The sequence below is a fragment of the Mauremys mutica genome, chromosome 3 (assembly GCF_020497125.1).
Source record: "Mauremys mutica isolate MM-2020 ecotype Southern chromosome 3, ASM2049712v1, whole genome shotgun sequence".
NCBI lineage: Eukaryota > Metazoa > Chordata > Testudines > Geoemydidae > Mauremys > Mauremys mutica.
The window spans coordinates 20,208,540-20,231,192 of NC_059074.1; the positions used below are offsets into that span (position 1 = coordinate 20,208,540).

The 22,653-nt window shown below is 40.1% G+C and overlaps 1 protein-coding gene across 5 annotated transcripts in view; it reads right to left on the minus strand.

Annotated features, from left to right (window-relative positions):
- KLHL29 (kelch like family member 29) overlaps nucleotides 1–22,653 on the minus strand; it is a 544,343-nt gene that overhangs the window by 64,529 nt on the left and 457,161 nt on the right. For all 5 annotated transcript variants that reach the window (XM_045008743.1, XM_045008742.1, XM_045008745.1 and 2 more), the window contains 2 exons: nucleotides 6,878–7,077; nucleotides 93–352 (listed from right to left, as the gene is read on the minus strand). In XM_045008743.1, coding sequence (XP_044864678.1) covers nucleotides 93–352; nucleotides 6,878–7,077 — 460 coding nt within the window. The remainder of the gene's footprint in view (nucleotides 1–92; nucleotides 353–6,877; nucleotides 7,078–22,653) is intronic.

The following is a 22,653-nucleotide window of genomic DNA, read 5'->3' on the forward strand; positions in this document are numbered from 1 at the left end:
TCTTCACATTTAAAATTGCATGGGGATAGTTTCTACTTTAAAGAGGTATTTATGAGAATGGAGGAAAGAGTGGTTTCTCAGATTATTTTTACCTGAGCTCTGAGTGCAGCATCCTTCTTAATCCATTTTATCACTGTTTCGTACACCAGCTCTTCTGCTTTGGTGTTCAGGCTGTCATTGGACATGTAGGAAATGAAGTCGTCTTTTGAGATATTAAGGATCTCCTCTTGATTGGCCACCTCTGGGAAAATTTGTAGGGCATATGCTTTGGCCATGTTGTATAGTTCACTGCACTGCATAGCTTCAGCCATGGCTAATATTCCTAAGCAGTTGCTGGCAGTCAATTGTTTTTCTAAAAGGAGCAAATAAATTATAAATGAATGAATAAAAATGGCATTATTTCACTGATAAATAGATGCTATGAACATAAATAACTCTGGTTCACTTTGAATAGCACCCAGGTTATTCCAATGAGTCACCATTAAAAGAAAAAAGTCTACCAAATGCAGTTTCTTTAGATCTGCAATTTTAAATCTTTAACTGGGTGGAGGGTATTTTCTGGGCTTGTTTTTTGGTGTGTACTCTAGTGGTGTGATTGGGAGAAACTGTTGGCATAACCTTATTACCAAGGACCTCCTCTCTAGTAGGATTCAAGTAGTGAGACCACTGCTAATTCTAATGCCTACCATGCTCCTTTAAGAAACAGCAAAGTAGTAAACCCTAGTGCAGGTGCTTTAAGAATAAACTCAAACGGCTCTGAGGACATTTTTGAGGATGCTACAGTTGCTTCATGATAATGTATGTCCTGCTTAGCGACTAAGCCACTTCAAATAATAATAAAAAAAATTCCCCACAGGAACTTTGTTACTGTAGAATGTGATGACATTCCTTATGCAAAACACAGATTATACTAATGGTTTCTGTTAAATGTTGTGTAGTAGTATTTCAAAGCAAATCATGCACAGAGGAGACAGCATTATCTGCTTCCTGGAAAACAAGGAACTGCACAGTGTGTAGTAGCATGTTAAGGATGAGCTATGCTCTACACTTTGCTGTCCTTTTTGCTTTTCAGATACTCTGAAAAAAAACCCCACCAATAGGGTGCAAGAGGCCAAGGCATTAGCAGAATACATTTTATTAAGATTCAAGGCAGAAAGCCTAAAAAAGTATGTCTACACTGCAAAGAAAAACCCATGGCACCAAGGTCATGGCTTGCGGGGCTCAGGCTGTGGGACTAAAAATAGCACTGTAGATGTTCCTGCTTAGGCTGGATCCTGGGCTCCAAGACTGCACCCTTGCTGAGTTTCAGAAAATATTAAAAATATTCCAAAAATGCAGCATTTTTGTTCTGGAAAAGTGTGTGCATACATGGAGTTAATCAGCAATAGCTTCTCAGCATTAAACTCACACCCTGCCTTACTTTGGATTAACTTTAATGGGTAGACAAGCCCACATATACACACACAAACCTGTTTAAAACTAGGTGGATAAAGTAAGCAGGTGATAGAAATCTAAATTCTTATCACCACCAGTACTTGGAAAACCAAAGCCAAAAAGCAAATCTGACACTGGAGTCACATCAGTCTTGTAATTTTTAAAAGAAAAGCCCCAGCCAGACCACCAGGGCATAGCCCTACACACATCTTTTATTCTGCATAATGGAAAACATCTGGCGGAATAAGCCTTTACTCATATGAGAGCAGATATCCTACTTCAACACCTTTGCAAGTGGGGTTTTTGAGTTCTCAGATTTCTGTTTATCGGGTAACAGGCTTGGATATGGGACAACTGCACTGGCTGCAGCTGATCTTCTCTGAATGGGAGATGATGATCAAATATCTGTGCTGACTTTTCTAGATCTGAACCTGGTATTTTACTTATCTTTAACCCCTTGTAGATGTGGACAGATCTTTCTGAGTGGCCCAGTCTTTCCTTTTTTAGAAGGACCAGAGGGTAGAGTTGGACAATTGCTGTTCTTCCCCGAGAAACCTTTTCGTGGCATGCCAAGGGCTCTATTTCATCATCCTTTCCCACATGTACATAAGGCCTTCAAGAAGGTTTGTGAAGAAAGGTGGGCTGCGATATATTCAACAGGTTGATGACACTTCATAAATTCTAACATGGCTGGTACAGTGGAACAAATGAGTCGGTGCCTTTCTGAGATAAGAGCTCGGATGTAGGCCAGCCGGATGCAGTTCAACTGGGGTAAGGCTGAAATAATGTTAGTGGGGGAAGCAGTTGAGGGATAATCATGTTGGGGGAAGCAATTGGCAAAAATTATCTCAGTATCTTTAATGGAAAGGGTTCACCAACTACTTGCATCTGTAGTTCATCATATAGGTGTCTGATTAGATCTTGAAATACTTCTGGATGCCTAGGCAACAAAGAAAGGCTGGAGAACACTTTGCTCCATCTATGACTGAATGAGAGAGTGCTCCATTTTCCCTCTGATGCAGACCTTGCTACAATTATCCAAGCCTTTGTCACCTCAAGATTAGACTTGAATTGCACTCCACATGGGGCTCCACCCCTAGATTATTCAACTGTTAAGCAGAGAGCACACTACACCAGTGCTCCAGGATACCTGCCAACAGATTTCTGGGTGTAATTTAATAATGTCAGTTTTAACCTACAAATTCCTAAATGGTCTGAGACCTGGTTAAATACAAGATCACCTCTCTAACCCTTGCCAGACTGCTGCAACTGAGATCAACGGAGGCACTTGAGCTGGCAGGGCATTCTCTACTTATGCTTTGACTTTGGAATTCGTTCCCTATGTTGATCTGCCAGAGTCTGTATTTGTTAACCTTTCAGGCACGCTGCAAAGCCCATCTTTTATCCCAAGTATCTGGGGATGGAGTGGATGCCTGAGCAGGGATATAGGCAGAGATTGGTAGTATGCATGAAAGATTACTTGGCAGAACTGTGGTACCAATGTAACAGGAGTTCAATAATTAGTGCAAGATCCCATCTGTTTGTGTTGAATATTGTCTTTTTAATTTAGGGAGGATGGAGCATATGAGTTAGGCATTACTAAAATCAGAACAAACACACCTCTCTGTTACAGGCTGTGATCCATTTAGTTAATGGGAGTCCATCCTTGCTTGTTCACACAAGCCTCTAGTGGCATACTGTCTGGTCATATCTATAAGCTTCTGGATTTAATGATTCTCCAAAAGATGACAAGGCCCTTGTGAGGGTCTCACTTTCCCATCTTCAAACTGTCTGATGCCTCAGTTTCCTCACTGGCTGGGGGGTCTGGTTCTCCAGCTGACCCCAAAATTCCCCATCTGGAGTAGACGAAGACAATCAGAACACCTTCTTGGGCAGGGTCTGGGTGGACCTCTCTTCATATAGGGCTCCCAAATGCACCTCTCACTGCTTCCTCCCAGGCTTCTTTTGGAAACTTGTTCTTCTCTCAGAAAAAAATCAGAGATTCTGCTCTTCCCTAGTTGCCTCCTTGACAGACAGAGCCCCCACCGCAGCAGGTCCACCATCTCTCTCAGACTGAGGAAAGGAGGCCCTTATAAACTCAATATGCTTTGTGATCAGCCTCCGGTTCCACACTGTACTGTAAGTCCCAGAATCAGGGCTGGCTCCAGCTTTTTTGCCACCCCAAGCAGCGAAGCAAAAAAAATAAAAATAAAGCTGACTGGTGGCACTTCGGCGGCAGCTCAATCGAGCCGCTTCATTCTTCTGCAGCAATTCGGCGGCGGGTCCTTCACTCCCTCTCCTCCTCTTCAGAGGCACTTTGGTGGCAGCTCAAAGAGGAAGAGAGGGCCTGAGGGACTCGCCACCGAATTGCCGCTGAAGACCCAGACGTGCCGCCCCTTTCCATTGGCCGCCCCAAGCACCTGCTTCCTTCGCTGGTGCCTGGAGCTGGCCCTGCCCAGAATCCCTCTGTTTAGTTCACTGCTGTGACAGAAGCCCCCTCCTCACACACCCCAATTGTGATACTGATATATCTCCTGAATTCTGGTTTGGTTCACATGTCCCAAACCTTTTTCTTCCCTGGGTGCACAGACTAACCAAACCAGGGTGGCTTTTAGGAATTGTTTTTAATCCAGTTTCCTCTGCAACACTGGAGCAGAACAAGAAACCCATCCTTTCTCTTTGTCCATGCACCAGAATGCTTGTTCATGCACCAGGCACTGTAAGAAAAATCTTTAATCCTTGTTATCATCAACCACTAGCAAACACAGCACAGGAAATATACTCTGTGCTTGAAGCCATTATGTCCAAAAGGGAGGGCAATTTTCCAATTCTGCAGGTTTAGTTGTCTTCTACTGGGGGATAATTACAAATCCCAGGTCTTTGAGACAACTGGGAGTTGATAACTGGTGGTATCCAACTTCAGCAAGGATGCCTATTAGCTAGCTCCATATATGCAATGATATACACGTTCTTAGGCTCTGGGGCGCTCCTATAACTAATACCTGATTTTTTTATTGTAAATCTAGGATCACAAATAAGGCTGAAGGGAAAGTGATCCATGCTAGACTTTGACTGGGAATGCCAAAGGATCAGTTCAACGGGGCATCAAAGTAAAACACTGAAGAGTTGTAAGAAAAGAGCCCAATAGATCAGTTGATTTGCTTGTTGCACTTGCCTTGGCTACACATGGTATGGATTAAGTTAAAATCTATTACTGTACTACTGGTACCTGTTTGTGTACCAAGGAAGAGCTTATGTGCTATAATATGGTTCTTTTGATGCTAGATTCTTTAGAGAAAAAGGATGCACTGGAAAAAAGCAACCCTGAAGCCATAAGCCTGGAGGAAGAGGAGGAAATGTCTTGGACATTCCATGCCATTTCTGATCAGTTTACTAGCATTTAGCCAGCCATCATCTGGAACCTACTATCACTTGTAGGCTTTGTTGCATTAGTCAGAACATAACTGGAAACGGTTGGCATTGAGCATGCTGTTGACAAAAGCAGAACACTAAGTATAGAGCAGAAAGCGAGAAAAAAGCTGGAGATAGTCCTGGCAGTGAACAGTTAAGAAATGAGATTGTTGAGTGGGGTCCATTTCCCTGTCTGACAAATTCAGAGGGAGGTAACTAGTATCTAGATCAGTGAATCCTACGGGACATTTGAAAAGCTATTTTTGTGCTATGATATACTTGGTTCATGCATTGCCCAAAACAAAATATCCTTCTTAAACATTTATATGGCAAAGACTCCGCTATATCTGAAGCTCAATTCAGTCAAAGCTATAAATTCATTCTCCAAATGAATTGTATGAATTCTCCAAATGAAAGTCTAAAACTCTGGTGACTCCCCATATATCACTAAACTTATAGCCAACTCTCCTAGTTCATACTATAACATGGTTCACTGAATTCAACTATTAAATATTGGAAGAGGGAAATCTCACACTGATTTAGTGAAATAAATGTATTTTGGTTTTCTGGCTGAATCTTTCTTTAGTGATAATGTACTTAAATACATCTAGTGATCACTGAAAGCTGTAAGATATATTCATTTAAAAAGGTACTGGAGGGAAGCTACAGAAAAGCAATGTCAGTACAAGAACCTATACTCCAGGTTCACAACCAACAAACTGGGCCTGAGAGAGACAGTTTTCAACCTACCATAGCACACTCATTTTAAACAAGAATTTTACATTTTTAAACAAGTGACAACAAAATTTATTGAAAGAGGGAGCTTGAAATAATGGCCTGATTCATTACTGCATTTCTCCAGTTTTACACTTGTGTAGCCCCACTGCAGTTAGTTAGGTCAGCGTAGCACTGGGCAGTAACACAGTGATGAACCAAACCCAAGGTTGGATTTTGATTTTTGAACATGTATAACATTTTCTAAATGCTCATCTTCAAGACTCTGCATTTCTGATGTCAATTTACAATGACAAACTCTTGAGATGACTCCAGGTTCACGTGGGACAGAAGTAAATTTTGGTTCCAAAGGGAATGACATATCTTGCAATGAGGAAGAGTTAAGAGATATGTTTTAGGGAGGGGGAGAACAAGGGCGTGAAAAAAAGTCTTGATATGGTGTGTATTGAAAGCAACACAACGTCTGGGTAAAACTTTATATTAATAAGATTCCATTTATAAATGGTTTATACAGGGTTAACAAAACACTAATAGATCTTATAGGCATGTCACAGAAATGAGTACCATGTGTTATAGGTAGTTATGGGCACACCAGTACAAGGTGTTATAGATGGTTATAAGGCATAGTTATAGTTAATCTATCTTCCTGTTGAGACTCTATATCAACATATAACCATTGACTATAATATCTATTAATCATTTATTAATGGAACCATAATATAAAAGTGTGACCATTCTACCTGTTGTGGTTAAGATGTATCTCGTTTACAAGACTTTCGAGAGTGCCAGGACTATTACTTCAGTGGCCACAAGGATCTTTCACTTGACCCTTAGAATCTGTTTTTCAGGGGTGCAGGAAAATGGCAGACTCTGACCCTTAATGGGGAGTCCATGTTCATCTACTGTTATAACAAACCTAGTGTGGCATAGCTTCTATAATCTACTGTAATGACCATATGAATGGGACATGCATTTGCATTTTAGAACTCAGTGTCTGCATAAAGTGCAACCTTTGTCAAATTAAATGGATGCTGATACCAAGAACAAAAAATCTATCCAAGATGTGAATGCAGTTGGATTTTTTTTTCAGCTGCACAAACAACTTTACTGACTGTAAATCAGTTTAGTGCTGCAGCAATGGGAACATTTTATGTTCAGATCTCAGTTCAAACAAATGAAGTTCTATTGTGTTTCAAATAACATTTAATCTTGCATTTCCTAGGAGAACTACGAAATTAAAAAAAAAAAAAGTCCTAAGGCCTATAAACTCACAAGATGGAATGGGAATGACACTTACCTAGAAATGACACACAGACTTTACAGAAAGTATGAAACTGGAACTTGCTGGCAGCCTCCAGAAGAGTTTTTGCGTTGGCAGAATCTATGATCAAAGAACCTGTATAAACAAACTCCAGTAGTAATTCCAGGACTTCTGCAGTGAGGTTTGACATGGCCAATTCCAGCTTCTCCCCGCCTCTGCTACTGTCTCGTGGTGACCTGGTAACAGCAGACAAGGACATTCTTACAGGACATTATGCCATCCCCCTTTTGTTGTTGTTTACCAATTAGCGAGGGCTAGAAAATTGATTAATTAACTTTCTCCATATTTTTAAGGAATTGAAGAGTATTGTACTTTAAAATAACTGAACTTAAAGGCTTTAACTGGATCTGAAAGAGAAGAGTCTTAAAGCAAGTTTTACAAAAAAAAATCAGTTTATTGCTACTCTGCATTTTCATGCAAAAGAAGGTTGCAAAAAAAAAAAAAAGGAAGAAAGAAAGAAAGAAAAAGAAAAGAATGAGCCAACATTAATGAGAATGAGGACCCGGATTAGCTTTCAAAGGGAAACAATACATTTTAACATTCAGAGTTAATATTTCATCTTTTGTGCATAATATGACATAGTAAGGCAAAAACACTCCTAAATTTCAAGAGAAAAGGTCACCTAGTTTTTCAAGAGCATATCCCCATTCAGTACATGGAACAATATTTTAAATGTCATGTGCATTTTGAGATCTATTTAAGGACCTTTTCTATCAGCCATAATAATAGTAAGTTTTTAAAAACTGTTTGGTTTTTTTTTGTCTTGATTCCTCAATGAATGTTAATGTAACAATATGTATGTTTTTGTTCTAAAAATATATTGTTCCCTTGTAGGCACTAAAAAAGGAAGCCCCTCATGGCATTGCTTTGAAAACTGAATACAAGACAAGATAGACAGACAAAATGGTTAGAGCAAAGAAGGGAGGGGGGTGGGAAAACAATAACCAGCTCTGCCACAGGAAGCCAGCAGCCATCCTCTAGGAAGTTTCATGACTGTGGCCTACGATTTTTCCTGCATAAAGTGCTAAACAATTTGGGGATCAAAATATCTCCTGCATTTGAAGTGTGCATTAGTGCTTGTGAAACTATGGGACAAAAAATAATAGTAATGTATTAAAATAAGGGCCCAGTTCCTAATGCATGGTTGGCTGGTGTAGCTGCAACACTAAGGACAGGTAACACCTGAAAGACAAAAATGATAATAAATTTGGTAACGTCAAGAATGGGGGGAAAATCTGTTAAAGTAAGAAAATAAACTCCTTTAGTGGTTAGAGCCATTCAGCATCTTCATACAGAAACATTCATTTCTCCTAATGACCAGACAATCAAAGTCCGCTCACTCCATCACTGCTACAGTTCTCGTGAAAACCACCACACAACCAGCACCAAGGTGCACCATAGAGACCACCAAACTCTTCATAATAAATGGTCACATTACTATCCACTGGCCAGGGCCGGCTTTAAATACAAGCAAGAATCACTTCCAGCAACTGCTTGGGAACCTACATGTTCAAGGTTCACAATGCTGTGAAGAAGCTTATGGTCAGCCCTGGAACCAGAGGACACAAGGCCAGATTTTCTTTCCCTTGTAGAAATTCATAGTCTGATTCTGCCCCTCTCCCCACAAACACACATACAAAAAATCCACAAAGCAACTTGGGGGTCCTGTAAATTTGAGGCATGCCCTGTCACTTTTTTAAATACCTCTGAGTTAGTCAATGGTTTCAGGTAGTAGAACAAGCCACATTTAGGCCCTGACCCTACAAAAGCTTATGTATGTGAATAGTCCTATTTAATACAATGGTACTGATAGTGAGTAAAATTAAGTCTATGCATAAGTCTTTGCAGGACTGGAGTCTTAAATTTGCTTCATATTTCTATTTAAGGTACTTATATGGCCTCAATTACCACAAATATTCAGCACCTCACAATCTTTATATCCTCACAGCACCCTGGCCAGGGAGCGAAGTACTGTTATTCTCATTTTACAGATGGGGAACTGAACTACAGAGGGTATGTCTACACAGCATTTTGGATCATGCCTCCCAGATCAGGTCAACAGACTTGGGCTAACAGGGCTTGTGCTAACCCTGTAAAAATTGCGGTAGAGACAGCACTTTGAAGATGCAGCTCAGGCTGGAGCTCCGGCTCTGAACCCCACCCCCCTCCCTAGCCTGAGCTCCAGCCTGAACTGGAACTTGGAAAGCACTGTGTGCACAGCTATTTTGAGAGTACTAGTGCAAGCCCTGCTAGCCTGTCTGTGAGGCTCACTCCAAAATACTGTGTAGATATAGGGTGACCAGACAGCAAGTGTGAAAAATCGGGATGGGGGAGGGGGTAATAGGAGCCTGTATAAGAAAAAGACCCAAAAATCGGGACTGTCCCTATAAAATTCGGACATCTGGTCACCCTATGTAGATATGCCCAGAGAAACTAAATGACTTGCCCAAGGTCATGCAGGAAATCTGTGTAAGAGCAGGAAATTAAATCCACATCTCCCAAATCCGGCCTTTGTGTAGACATAGCCTGTGGGAGATGCCATATTCCAAAAGCAGATGCATAAGCATGTACGTTAAGCAGGTTGCTTGTACTGCCCAACATGCACCCATTGTCCTAAACCCTGACTTTTTAACAGGCGTTCTGTACGCTCTCAGATCTGTCATGCATGTAAGCAGTATTTTGCTCAGGCTACAATTCCTCTTGGGACAAGATAGAGAAGTAAAGATTGGTTGGGCTCTGAGAGGAAGCCCATAATCCAGTCTCTCTCTCACAATTCCCTGTATCTAATCTCTAGGTCTGTATAGATAGGGAACCTACCTAATGGTAGAGCAAGAGAACCTTTGACCACAAGGTACTTCGGATGCCATGCATCAAAGTGATTCCATGGTATGGGAAGTACCTTGAGGTAAAAAGTTCTCTTGCTCTACCATTAATTGCCTCAAGTAACAGTTTGACATGAGTTCATCAGGCCGGTTTCGTTAATGTTATTCAATGTTTGGGCATAGATGCTCACATTTCTATAAGTATTCTGGTACTGGTGTGCTGAGCAGCACAACACCTAACTGATTTAGGAGCCTAAATTTCATTTTCAAAAAGGGATTTCGGCATTCTGATGGAATTCAGACTCCTAAGTGCCTAAATCCCTTTTGGAAAATGAGATTTAGGATCCTAAATCGGTTAGGCATTACTGCACCTAAATACCTTTAACAATCTGAGCCAGAGAGATCACTAATTTAAATGGGATTGTACGGCATTCGGCAATGGCAGGATTGAGTCCTTGCACGATAGGCAGGCCTGTTGCAAGCAAATATTTGTCTACGGTATTAATTCCATTTGTGCTGGCAAATGTTGTGGGGGTGATTGCGTGCACTGACATGGTAACAAGGCTCTTCGGGTGACTAATCATGTGCAGTTTCCGACTGTGAATGCAGCAGTGAACAGGCCAGACAGTGCAAAACCAGTAGCCTGCCACTGACATTAGAATAAAGAAAATACCAATTTAAGCAACGACTCCAGCCTGTCATTCTTTAGAATAATTAAGTTATAATCTCTTTTCCTTTGTAATACACCAAGCAATAAATGGCTGCTGCAATTGATTAAATACCAAAACAAAGCTAAGGTGTTCAAACACAAAAGCCACTTATGGCAAGTATAATACAAAGCGATAGAGATTATTCATATTACTAAACCAGCCAGAAATGGAAACTGAGTTGTGTCAGTGTCTGCCTCTGATGCTTTAAAAGTAGCATGTTGTGGTGCTTGGGCAACAGGGGCACAGTTTAGGGCAGCGGTGGGCAACCTGTGGCCCGCACACGGCCTGTCAGGGTAATCCACTGGTGGGCTGTGAGTCAGTTTGTTTACACTGATCGCCTGCAGCTCTCAGTGGCCGTGGTTCTCCGTTCCCGCAGCAGGGAACGGCAAACAGCTGCCACTGGGAACTACAGGGGGCCCACCACTGGTTCAGAGGCATCACTTACTTGGGATGCATACTGAAAACAGGCCTGGTTCGGCCAACCAAATAAAATAAGAAGCCTGCATGGCTTCCAAGCTGATGACCTGGGCTTTGTAGATTTACTCGGCCTGGAAACCAGAAGGATTATTGTCTAAAGCAGGTCCTCAGGGATCAACAGAGAGTTTTCAAAGAAACAGAGAAAGAGAAACATGTGTGGAGACAGACTTATGACTGGAGACATCACAGAGTATTAGTGTGGTTTGAAATGGGATTCTGGGGTCCAATTTAGTGAAATGGTTTTATAATAGAATTTTTCTTAGGTATTTCCTTTCTAACTCTGATGTATTGTATAATGATATTCTTAAAGTGGTTCCCGTGTTTCTTATTTTATATGCAGCAGGATATAAAGATCCTCTGTGCACCTAGCAGACTTCGTAAATGTACAAAAGTGGGCCATATTCTCCTCTCAGTTATATTGGTGCAACCCCAGTGAAGTCAGGAAGTTGCACAAGTATAACCAAGAGGAGAATTAAGCCCTGCTGTGAGTGCTTACACAGTTGACCAAGTGAAAAAAACGTATGTGCATATATATACACTTGTGCACAAGGGGTCTGATCCTGCAGGATTATAGTCAATGGGAGTTTTGTCACTCACTTCAGTGGGTGCAAGATGAGACCCTAATGGTCTAACATTGTTCTTAGAGAGGTCAACAGCAAAACTTCTATTGAGGAGAATTTGTCTGTAACTGAAAAAAGTGCACACAAATCAACACATGCACACGCAGTACATGTTAATGGAAGCTCATTATAGATATAAATAAGAACATGCACATACACAATGGATTTTGGACATCTGAGAGACTGTCTCCTTAGCATTTTATTCTAGCCTGAAGCTGGGTAATGTATGTTTTAGGTCCATGGACATAGTTAAACAAGGCACATTTTGCTATTTGCTCTGTGAACTCTAAAGTTTAAATGGAACAATGTCATTTTATGGGCCTTCTAATCATTGCTCATATTATAAAGGTCAAACATTTCACATTGTGACAGAAAATCAATAACTCTCCCAACAGCCACTGGGGGCAAAAAGTTTTGCTTCTAAAGAATAATGTGTAATAAACAATTTTAGACTTTACTTTATCATTGCTGCAATCTCTGAGAACAGCTAGAGTAAAAAGACGGTAATTCCTGATATATAAACTCATTAAAATTAGGAAGTGATTTAGAATAGAACTTTAAAAAGATGCATCTTGGGCTAAGCAGCAAAAAGGTTAGATTAGGTCTATATTTAAACAAGCTAAGAGAGTTCTTTTACAGCTTAACTATATTGTAGCTCTCAGGGAATTTTTTCAGATTTACAAATCATATAGCCTCCCATGGGGTGATTGTAGACCTAAAAAATGTGAAAACAAAATGTAATGAAGAGATAAGCAACCCACATATTAGTTCTGCACTGATAATGCAGAGTTACTAAATAAAAAAAACAACTTCTTACTGTTTGGGATCATTAGATCTACCTAAATAAACCAGGGTCCTTGGGCATGCTCTGTCCACTGATCTCAGCTACAACTTTCAATGTAATAACTTAAACTGGAGAGGTCATAGGCACAGGTAGACTTTTAAAGCAAAGGACATCTCAGTTACAAATTGGAACCCAAAGAACAAAGTTATTGGCCCTTTCATTGAGTTAATCTATATAAGGAAGCTAATAGAAATGCACACCGGTAAAACAAGATTAATATTAGAAGGGGGGAAAAATCCTTGCTTGCAATGTTCAAGATTGTGCTCTGGAAAATTTTTACTTACACACACACACACACACATACCCCCCGCTCTCTCTCTGTGACTTCTTGGTATTACCGGTAATTTTGTCCTTGAAATGCATTTCCTGAGATCCAGCACACATAGACAAACATCAGCACTAGTGTTTCATGCTTAGTACAGACATAACTGAGTTCTTCATCATCTCCTGAATAAAGTTTAATACATATATATATATATATAAATTCTATTCATGAGATAATGCACTTGGTGTATTATATAAAATAACTTCACTGCATCATTTTTATCAAGAGGTTCTTTTTAACATAACCTGTCTGTGATGCAGTATGAAAAATTTTATAACGAGATGCTTTGAGTGTCAAAGCAGCATTTAGACTCCAGCTGAAGTACCCTTATATACGGAGTTCTCCTAGTATTTCACTTCATCAATTTACAGACAACGATACTGTTGCCTCTAACTGGCTTGCAACACTGTTTTGATTGACTAATGGTCTGATTGTCTCTGAGAGTTGGCTACAGTCTTACTCAGTTTCACTTCAAATGTGAAAAGCTACCTATGAGCAGTGGAGAAACCAGTTTTCTCACTGTTTACAAGCTATAGTCACAATAAAAGTCAAAGCAAATTCAGAGAGACTAACCTCACCCATCTTGTCTCTAATATTCTAGGACCAACACGGCTACAACACTGCATAAAACAAATTCAAAATATTCAAAATGGAGCCGCCTGCAAGGAATGCACATGAATAATGCAAAACCCTTTATGTAAATGTACATTTCTGACTAGGAACAGTTGGTTCAACTTTATCCCGCACTGCCTCATCATGCTGTATGTGAACAGGGAGACTAATAGACCTTTCAGTGACATCTCTTCACGTCTGAAGCAGTATGATTACATGGGGTGCAACCTCAAAGGCATGTCATACATCACAGCTTCGCCCTACGAAAATGGGCACAGAATAAAAGATTAACCTAAAAATAAAGACATTTTTGGTATTGTACCCCACCAGCACGCAGTGGTTAGAGTCTGCTTCTTTCTCTGTTTCTGTCCAGGGCCCATCACAATTCAACAAACAAAATTAAGCAGATAAGAAAATTAAATTGATTTCTATCAGATAGATTCAGCTGTTGTGGGCATCTTTCACCTCCCTATTGATCATTATCCTGCACATCTTGGCCACTTGGAATTTAATGGCAATAGAACTCAGATACCCCTGTACTTGAAAAGCACATGCCTCTATGGTTTGTGCTAAAGGAGATTTCTATTAACATAATAGGGCTGGTGGCCCAAACAAATGAGCAGTTTTGATTCTATTCAGAGGGCGGTGGAACATGCATTCTATTCTTTACAACATATGTTGACACCTGCATCTGAGAGCCATGACATTGCCCCCCTGATGCCATTGGTGTGGCTGGAAGTTGCACACACAGACCATAGTATATGGCCCTAGGATTGCTGTCTTCTCTATCCAGCTACCTAATGAACTTTCAGCTTCTGCTCCACCTCCTAAATGTACTGTGACATGCTGTTCTTATTGGTTTTTGGTTTCATAGTGAGGGACATAATTAATATAAGAGCAAATATTTGTGTTCTCATTTCTCTAGAGCAAAACATTTGCTACCTCTGCCAATGAGATAAAAAAAAATCAGAAATTAAATTGCTTCATTCCCTGGACAGTTTGTCTGGGTCTAAAGGAAACAGGAAATCCAAGATTAGAATATGAGATGAAGCACTTAAACCAAGAACAGCTACTTCTTTTTATCTCTGTCAAATTGTTTTGATTACCAAATAGAGAACACTAGACTGGGATTGGCAGCTTCTCATGCGGCTGAAGAGTCTGTTAGCTATGTGCTCATTAAAAACTTTTGTTCAAGTCTACACAATTTAGGCAGAATATCTTGTTTACTGTGGAACATAATCCTGGAGGTACCTGAAACTCCAGGCAAATAAGAACAAAGTGCAGCATTGCTGCATCCTAACTGTCCACTGTTTGACTTTTCATCATCAAAATTATTAAATGGTTTAAAGTCACATGTCTGTTTATCTTGGGATAAACAAAAAAGAAGCTTAATGACATCTATAGCTTACCTCTAGCTAAGTAGAGAACAGATACTGTACTCTGCATGGAAAGCAATGTTTCATGCCTAAGAGCTTGATTTACGATTCTGTATAATTATAGGTTCATCATGAGATATAAATGTACAGATACACAAACAGAACAACATGGATTTACACAACACAGACCCCAAGATGCATGTACACACTGTGGTCACATGTTATTTACTGAGTTACTAGAGTTTATACAGCTGCAAGATAATCAGTCATGTAAATGATGACAACAAGGGACATTTATAGAGCAACATCATTGCAATACATGTGCCATAAGGCAGTGGATGTTCTATTAAATAGGATTTTTTTAAAATAAATTATACCCTAGCATGGCTTCTCTTTTGGAATTATTTTATCGATATCAAAATGTACTAACTTGCAAATCTCTGCCTTCTGTATGCTATCTCAGAGATAAATATTATCTGGAGCCTCAGCTACTATCCATCTGTCTCATGAGACAAGAAAAATACGTACTGTAATGATGCTATACTGTGATTAGGGTAAAGAACTAGCAAAATCATGAGATTAAATAAATTAGTGTTTAAACACAGCCTTGCAAATTCATCATGAAAATTTACCTGACCAGGCACAAAATCTACTTGTCCACCCTTTACCATGACATTGATGCAGATAATGTTATTACTTGCTCCAGGCAAAAAGAATTTGGCAAGGCTGGTTTAGCATACCAGGGGCCAAATGCTCTCAGTTTGCAGCTGTTCAATCCCCAGTAAAGTCAGTGGAGTTCCATGAGTGTAAACCTGTTTGTGTATCGGGCATTTTCTTCTGATGCACCATCCACAAATCAGACAAATCATCATTTTAGACCAAGACAAACTATAGGATTAACAACAAATTCTTTTGTTAACAAGAGACATGGCCAGAACAAAACAAACGAACAAAGGAGGCAAATATCAAATATGGTTTTAAGGCTATTCAAAGACGGAACACAATCTAATTGCTCTATGCAGGCTGCTTCAAAAAAGCAAGGCCAGGCTCAGTTGAAGGGTGTAATGCTATAGTAGCTGAGATCACAGACTGAAATACAAATCTGCCTCCCTGCTGAGACTTGAGAAAGAAACAGACAAGCTTCAAGAGGTCAGCTTAAACAAGTGGCAAGAGAATGAGCCAATGGCTCTTGGAAGAGCAACATTTGCTGTCTCTGGACTCTTGCTAGAGTCGGGGGACAAAGTGAGTCCGTCTAAGGACCTGCTTGTAGAGTAATGAAAAACTGGGCCACAGTATTAAGAGTCTGGGCACCAACATACTTGCAAAAGCCTCATTTGAACAGAAGACAGCAAAATATATTGAGGAACAAAATTTTTGCTTTGGGGATTTTAGACCAAGGAAGAAGAATTAAAAATAAATGTCATGACCGACAACAGTTAATTCTTGAAAAACTAAAGGTTCCCCTCATCCCACTCAGATCTGATCTCTTCTGACCATATTTACTGCACAATAATAAAACAGCTTACTACACAGTTGGCATTATACAAATAACAACAAATCTATTTAACTGGATGTGGTGAAATTTACACAAGTGTTTATGTAGGTATATCTAAGGCTCCCTCTCAATGCTGGGGGGGATAATTAAATATTTATTTATTAATTATTACGATTATGTATTTATATTAAGGTAGTAGCCCTAAGGTCCTAATTGGCATTTCAAGGATTAGAATGAATTTTGCAAGGTGCTAGCTCTTTGATATAGGGTCTTACAGTGACATTTTTGTAATACAGTTAAGGCTTGTCTACATGGGGACATTCAGGAAAGTTAATCTGTATTAACTAAATGTGTGAATTTAAAGTGAATTAGTTAAACTGCATTAGATCCTTGTGTGGGCACTCTAATTCAAAATTAAAGTGGCCTTAATTCGGTTTAGCTTAATTCACTTTTCTGAGTGTCCCTGTAAAGGCAAACCCTTAGACAAGGCATGTACCACTTTTAAAAAATATGTAAGTGAAAGGTATTATACCACGTAACTGGTAGTGTGTTTTCACATATCTCCTATTATTGGTACTGTGGATTTGTTACCTATAGCAAACCTTCAAGAACTGCTCTGCACATTTTGCCCATCAGTGTTTAGTGCAACAGGAACAAAGGATTTGGCAAAAGCTGATCATATCATTAACATAAATTCAGTATCCTAATCCAGCAGTGGCCAATGCCGGATGTTAAAGAAAGGCAAAAATAAATAAATAAATCCCACCTCAAAATGCACTTGTGCAGTGTTGTAAACGCAGGTGGGATCGGCAGGGTCAGACTCATCCTTGACCCCCTACAGCTACCCTCTAGCACCCTGAACCATCATATTTGATTATTTTCATTTTAAGCCAAGACAAGCTTTTGGGGGGGTGGCCGAAAACCACAGAGTTGAAGAGCCTAGTTCCAGTCCCTGGACTGTGCAGTTTTTGCCTATCTGTCTTTGATCCATTTAGCTTTAACTGGCTCTTGTAACATAACTCTTCCCCTTTGCCCGTAAATTGCAAGTCCACAGCACAGCCAAGCTCAGACTGGGCCCTGAGATGTAAGTAAATATAGCTAGGTCACACGAATCAGCGTCTTCCGAGCGGCTGCATGACAGCAATGTGGCTCACAGATAAGTCTAGCCAGAGCGAGGGCAAGGGAGTGATTAGTCTGTCATTTCTTGGATAAGATTTGTAGGATTTGTAGTTCTGTCTAGAAATTACATGAGTGAGAAGCCTCTGCCTACCAAAGAGAGGGAGAAGGCTGAGGTTAAGTGATTCCGCATGGTACCTCTGCAGGCTGGAACTGTCCTGAGGCAGAGGCTTGATTTCCGCGCCATAGCCTGAGCTTCAAGATGGACCTGCCCTGCCTCACTTGCCAGGTTTTGTCTTTCAAAACAGAATGAATTTATCTGCCTGCCAATGCAGAGCAAGCATCCAGCGCAAGCCTGTCACCCCACCAATCCACGACTGCGTTTGCTTGGCTGAATACAGTCACACTGAAACGTCTGCTCTGGACTCTGTCAGTTCCTTGGCCCTTTGGTTCAGAAGCACAGTTAAGTATTTGTAACCTGCAGTTCGTTTATAGTGAAGCATGTGAATTTCTGCTCAGTGAAAACATGTTTTTCAGAGCCTGGCAGCTGCGTAGTATCAAACGCTAGCGGCCAGCTGTGACATTAGGGTGTGAGTGTTGCTGCTGCTTAACAAAATACAAACGGCAGGAGAACAGCAATGACAAAAATGGCTGCCACTTGTAGGAACATAAATCTACTTCCCATGGCAGTATTTCAAGCCCAACATACTGTAGCTATGAGTTACTTGTTTAAGAGGAAAAGCATTTATAGCATTACTTGCACCTTCGCAGCAAAAGAACAGTACACTTTGTACTTTCCATTAAACTTCCCTTTTTCATAGGCCCCATAAATAGTTTAACAGAAACAACTGATGATATCCCTCTATGTACAGTACATCTCTGATTGCACCTGAAAAACGTATCTGATTTTCAAGACCTTCTCCTCCTCTTTCAAAATAAAATAAAATAAAATAAAGCAAGGATTTACTTTCACAAATGTTTTATCTTTACAGGGAAGCTGAAAGAGGCAGATGCAGATATGCTCCCGACTTCTCAACTGGGGTTAAAAGCAAAAGTTCTTGATAAGAAGCAAAACAGGAAGGGATTGCTAAGAGTGGATTTTTCTTTCATCTGCTATTTCTCATTTTTTACTTCTCATAAGGTAAACACAAACCAGACAGTCTGTTTTCCAGACACCTGAATGCTTTTGCAGTGTTGTCAGACTGTTTCAGATGGAGAGAGGCAGATTTCTCTGTCTTGCATCCAAATTCTGCCTTCTTTTACAATGGTGTGAATCCAGAGTAACTCTCATGACTTCAGTGAAGTCACACTGGATTTGCAAGGGTGCAAGCCTTAGCACCCAGGTCCCAGATATAAAAAGAGGACCCGCTACCCCATTTTAGAAAAACAAAACAACAGAGAAAAGAAGCAGACTATCCTGGAAAAACAATTTGGTCATGAACTAAAGTGACTTTGCTCCTTTGGAAAAGAAATAGGACCAGAGTGTTGCCAGATTATGTTCCATCAGAATTCTTGGCTTTGTGATCTAATCTCCTGCTGTGTGTATTTTATGCTGTACGCTACTGGAATTAGCCAGCCCTCGGGGCTACAAAGTTAAGAGCATCATTAAAAGCAAATCTTGAACAGTTAAAAGGTACAGAATACTATTTGAACTTCTCTGTACTGCTGCCTCACAAAGAAATACAACGCTGAGGTTTGCTTATAAGAGCCAGTATTTGGGCCCAGAAAGGGATTTTAAGCCAAGAACTTCCTATCAATGTGAATTTGGTAAGGATTCCAGGACTTGGGGTTTAGGAAAAAAAAAAGCTAATTAAAGAGCTCCGGTGAAGTTCACTTTGCCATTTATACGGCAGCTGTATTTGTTTACTTAGGATGCAGTTTAAAAACATTATACCACTTCATGGGATTTTCCATTCCTTTCTTCCAGACACACACATTCAAAACAAGGAATTCTAGTTACAAATGAAGCTGTAAAATCCGGTTCTGGAATGTGGACAACCTTGCCAAAGTTGGGAGGGGAGGGATGCTTGTGTATGTGGTTTTGGTTTGGCCTATTATAGAGATGGAGTCAAACGCAAAAATTAAGATTTGGATTTTGAAACATGCCCTCTATCCCCCGATAAAAATATATGGGGGGGGGGGAAATCAAAGTTGGAGGGAGGGCTGTTTGGATTCTGGTCTATCTCTAGTCATGTAGAGATGATCACAGGTGAATCTGACATATACACACTTATAGCATACACATATGGGTTGAGCCAGAGCCACAAAACTCAGATTCAAATTCTGGTCCTTATTTCAACCTCGCTTCCGTAATTGGAAATAATTCAGCTTGGGGTATCTGTTAGGGGCCAACTCCAATGCACATATACAAGATATGTGGATATTTTTTAGGTTACAGGGGATCCTCCTGTTTCTCCACCTCTCACCCTCGTTTAACATTCACCCCCTCCTCAAGGTAATCTACTGCAGTAACCTCCTGTTAGCCAACTCTGAATAGGATCTTGAGTAATGCCACCTGATTAGCCAGAGGACTCCCTCCAACAAGGGCTGAACATGCGGTCTATCTTATCACCAGCTCTAGGAGCAAGTGATAAGATCAGGTAATGAAATACATCTCTCTCACGAGGAACGTTCTAAACATTAACCAAAAGAGTCACCAAGAAAAAAACTCCTTACAAATTTAACATAAAGAGTAGTAAGTCTGTTCCAAGAGTTTGATGTTTAAGAAAGCTACAAAGTAAAGGGGCATAAGAATGATAGTAATATAATTAGGCCTGCCAGCTGTGCTTTGGTTTGAGGGCACACACATCTCACCCAATCCTTCTGCTTTGCCTGTCTGCTTCATTCTTGTGAGCATGGAGGGTACAAGAAACCTGGAGCAGAGTTCAGACACATTTCAATATGCTTCCTGCTTGTAGGAATGAAGCATATAGGTATAGCAGCAGGATGGGGAAAGAATGCCAGACAGTGAAGAAGCCCAATTCATTGACTTGTTATTGTTGGGCTGTTCAGCATAGGAGTCTTTTTTTTTTTTTTAAATATTGGCTGAAAGCACAATTTGGGCTTGGTCTGGTGCACTCTGGTTTTCACCCAACAAAGCATATAAGCTTGTGTTTAATTGTAAGTACATTGTCAATGGGACTACTCATGTATTTAAGTGCTTTGCTGGTGTGGGGCTAGTGGGCTCAGCACCTTACAGGATCACGCCATTTTTAAGAACCAACAGATCTTCTAGGATCAGGAGAACAATATGTTTTTATTTGAAAATATAAATATTTTAATGGCATATAGATAAATTAATGTTTGTTTTAAAATGTATATTCAGTTTTGGGTCAGTCAAATCTGACTGTGTCATTTTCATTACAATGCGGTACACTGAATCTGAGTGCTGGATTTATCCTTTAAAGACATTGTAATTGGCCTTAATTATTTTCTAACCATCCGGTTTTACTCATTTGGGGTGTCACTTGCTATTCTGCCTTCAGATATTCACCTACAACACTCAGTGGTATCAGATACAGATAATCAGATGTGTTAGGGCAGTAGTTTGTCCACAGTGCAGGATATATGATGCAAGTACACTGAAAGGTATTTTGCAAACATATATATACATGATGACATGTAGACACACACCCAGAGCATCTTTACAGGGATGATCCTGTTCCCACTGAAGTCAGGGACCAAACTCTTGTTGACTTCAGCTGGAGCGGAATCAGATCTTATATCTATTGTACCACTGAACTCAATGTCCTTTATATAAATATTTAGGAAATACAAAGATATTTACTTATTCTTCAGCCACTTAATCCAACTGTCTGTTTTTATTTTTATGATAATAGAAAGAGTGCAATATAAATCATATTAAGGTTTCCGTGTGATCTGCGTTTCATCTTTCCTCAAAGGAGCTGTTAGCAACACATGACCATTATCAAGAGAACATTCTAAACATGCTATATTTATAAATATACTGTCACTGTGAACTATCATGATTTTATACTACTGAGGGCATGCTCCCACAAGGTGCTGATGGCCTCTTGCAAGTTAAGTGTCCTCAACTCCCATTAACTTCCACGGGGTCATCGCAGGATTGGGCTTTCCAGTGTAGTTCCCTGAAAAGTGCATCTTTAAAATGGCACCTCAGGGCCTCAGGTTTAAGGTCTCTCAAAGACTCTAGCACAAATTTGCACACTCAGCAGGTGAACATTTATTTTTCCTATTTTCCCCACCAGACAGCCTGAAAACTCAGCCTGGCATCAAGCTGGGTTCCTCCCTATTCAAGTGTCATCACCAGTAATAAAAATGTTGCTGCCTTGGATCCACCTGTGTGGCCCCATAAGCATTCATCGAGGTTACATGAGTGAGAGCGAGGCCATATATTGAAGACAGTGGGGCTGAGCCGGTCTAGCTGAGGTCAGAATCTGACCTGAGAATGCTTTACTACTGCTGCCGATGTGTGAGAAGGAGAAGAACACAAGCTGACTTTCAAATTCCTGGTTGAGTTTTCAGAGCCTGCAGTTCAGGGGGAATAAACACCCACCCTTTTCAGTCGGAAACTGAGTGAGTCTGATGTGAGTCACAGAGAAACAAGTGTGGAACTCCAGGATTCCACTTTTGCAGAGTCACTTTTCAGAGAACTGCATTTAAGACTTTTTTTCCCGTAAATGATTGCTCTGTTAAATCAGCATTCAGTCTATGGTTCATCTCCATTCGACAACTAAATTACACTCCTTCCCAGATTCTCTCTAGAAATAGATGGTGCCTGATGACTTTTGTAGATGAACCAACATCTTCACAGTCAAATCCAAATGTCACACCTTGGCCAGTCAATTACTGGGTTTCTATAAAGGATGTCTAAGATCTCCTTTCCCTAAAGACTGCATACCTTATCTCGGTGAGAGGCATATACTGTAGCCTTAACTAGCAAGTGATAATGAGCAGACAGGAGAAAAAGGACAGAAAAGAGATACATCATAGCTAGAGCTAGCAATCATTAGGTTTACAAAGGGAAAATAACAAGCTACCAGGCCAACATATTTTTTATGAATAATTGATAAGGCAGTCAAGCACAATTATATCATAGTAATGTAATAATATATATGCACAATTAGAAAAACAGCTTTGTGCAAAAGGACATAATACATTGAAAAGGAGATATCAGCCAATATGCCATCCTGAAATAAAATACCATCACTATTGTGTTAGTTGGTAAAATTTAAATACAGAATTTGAAAGCAAGCAAAATGTTCTGTAATTCCATTTTTTAGCACAGTCCAGGCTCAGTCTGCTTAGGAAAATACTGCAAGGCAAAATCAGCAGCTGCATTAATTTGCTGATGATTGAGAGAAAAATGAAAGT